The 1,438-nt window shown below is 39.1% G+C and overlaps 1 protein-coding gene across 1 annotated transcript in view; it reads left to right on the top strand.

Moving 5' to 3' along the window:
- Positions 1–1,278, top strand: part of LOC107080815 (protein FAM188B2-like) — a 7,195-nt gene extending 5,917 nt beyond the window's left edge. The window contains exons 5-7 of the mRNA XM_015369021.1: positions 684–849; positions 926–991; positions 1,149–1,278. Of these exons, the coding sequence (XP_015224507.1) occupies positions 684–849; positions 926–991; positions 1,149–1,223 (307 nt within the window). The 3' untranslated portion in view covers positions 1,224–1,278. The remainder of the gene's footprint in view (positions 1–683; positions 850–925; positions 992–1,148) is intronic.
- Positions 1,279–1,438: the final 160 nt, after the last annotated feature.

The following is a 1,438-nucleotide window of genomic DNA, read 5'->3' as shown; positions in this document are numbered from 1 at the left end:
ATCCAAGAACAAATTCACTTATTTTAAGTAAATAATGACTAATCTAGATTTAATTTCTTTCCAGTGAGTCAATATGACATTTGAGACATTAGTTTTGTATGTATGATGAGTGTGTTTAATTTGTTCTTGAATGCATGTTGGGTTCTTTATTGTATTCCTGTTCAATTTCTGAGATGCTAATGCTACAGGCTAATAAGTAAGTATTTCCCCAAAGAAAAATCCTAAAGTGTCGGAGGCTGAAAAAGCAGCTTTTCTGTATGGAATAACTTTTTTTTCCCATTATTGTCGAAGCAAAGAACACATTTTGTAAATAGAAGTTTGAGCTAAAAGGACAATTTAGAAATAAAATTTTTAGAAACTTTCTGATAATAGTTTTTGAAAAGAATGCATTATGTAATCCTCAATCTGAAACACAGAAAATTTGAAAAAATGTAAGATATAAAAATACGATTGATCAAACCAGATAAATAAATAAAAAATGTAACAATGAAAAAATAAAAAAGAAAGTTTCCTTTCTGGATTATATTCTTTTTTCACATTTTCCTTTTCAGAACATGTTCTTTTGCTTTGCAACAATAATGACACTAAAATTCATTCCATAACTCTGAAACAAGTTGGAGAGGCCTGCAACCAATCTGACTGGAATGGATTAATTTAATGCTCAGTGATGTGTGCCTGATCAGCCTCACTCAGGTGGAGCAGAGGGACCAGGAAAAGGCGCTCGCAGCTGCACTCTCTGACAGCCTCTGGTTGGCCGGTCAGGAGGAGCGAGCCACTGTTACCTTGGTAACTGAGGACTACTGCATCACTCCCCACCTGGACTACAAGATGGACAACTTTACGGAAAAGGTTAGTTGTGTCCAGGCCGTCTAAATTCCTCTCTCTGCGCTGATGACGTCCATACTGAATCTATGATGCGTTTCAGTTGCAGCTGTTCACATTCGACAAGAAGGAGGACGTCCAGAAGTTCATCATGAACCATATTAAATGTGTGAGTAAATCCAGAAATCAGCATGAATGATTGATCCCATATAAAGCTGAAATGGGCTTTTGATCAGCGCATGGACGGAGGTAGGCATCAAGGTTGGAAAAGTGGAAAAATAAATCTGGAAGACCTTTGAAAACCAGGATTTTCTATCTGCTTTTAGTTTAAAGAGGAGGGGAGCCATGGAGTCATCCTGTTCTTGTATAGCCTGATCTGCTCCCGGACAGTAGAGAGGTAAAACCAAGACCATCCATGGTCTGACCAAACAGACACCATGGATCTGAGTGAAACTGAATTAGGCTACATTCAGACTGCATGCGCTAGAGGCAGCAGGAGCAGCTAATTTACATGTTAAGTCAATGGTGACGCACATCAAGGCGCAGCAAAAGTTCTTGCAGTGCGTTTTGAGCAGCAGGAGCAGCGCGTCATGAGCTTCTGAGCATCTGACACGTG

The sequence above is a fragment of the Cyprinodon variegatus genome, unplaced genomic scaffold (genome assembly GCF_000732505.1).
Source record: "Cyprinodon variegatus isolate N-32 unplaced genomic scaffold, C_variegatus-1.0 Scaffold2360, whole genome shotgun sequence".
NCBI classification, from domain to species: domain Eukaryota; kingdom Metazoa; phylum Chordata; class Actinopteri; order Cyprinodontiformes; family Cyprinodontidae; genus Cyprinodon; species Cyprinodon variegatus.
This window is presented reverse-complemented; position numbering and strand designations above follow the sequence as displayed.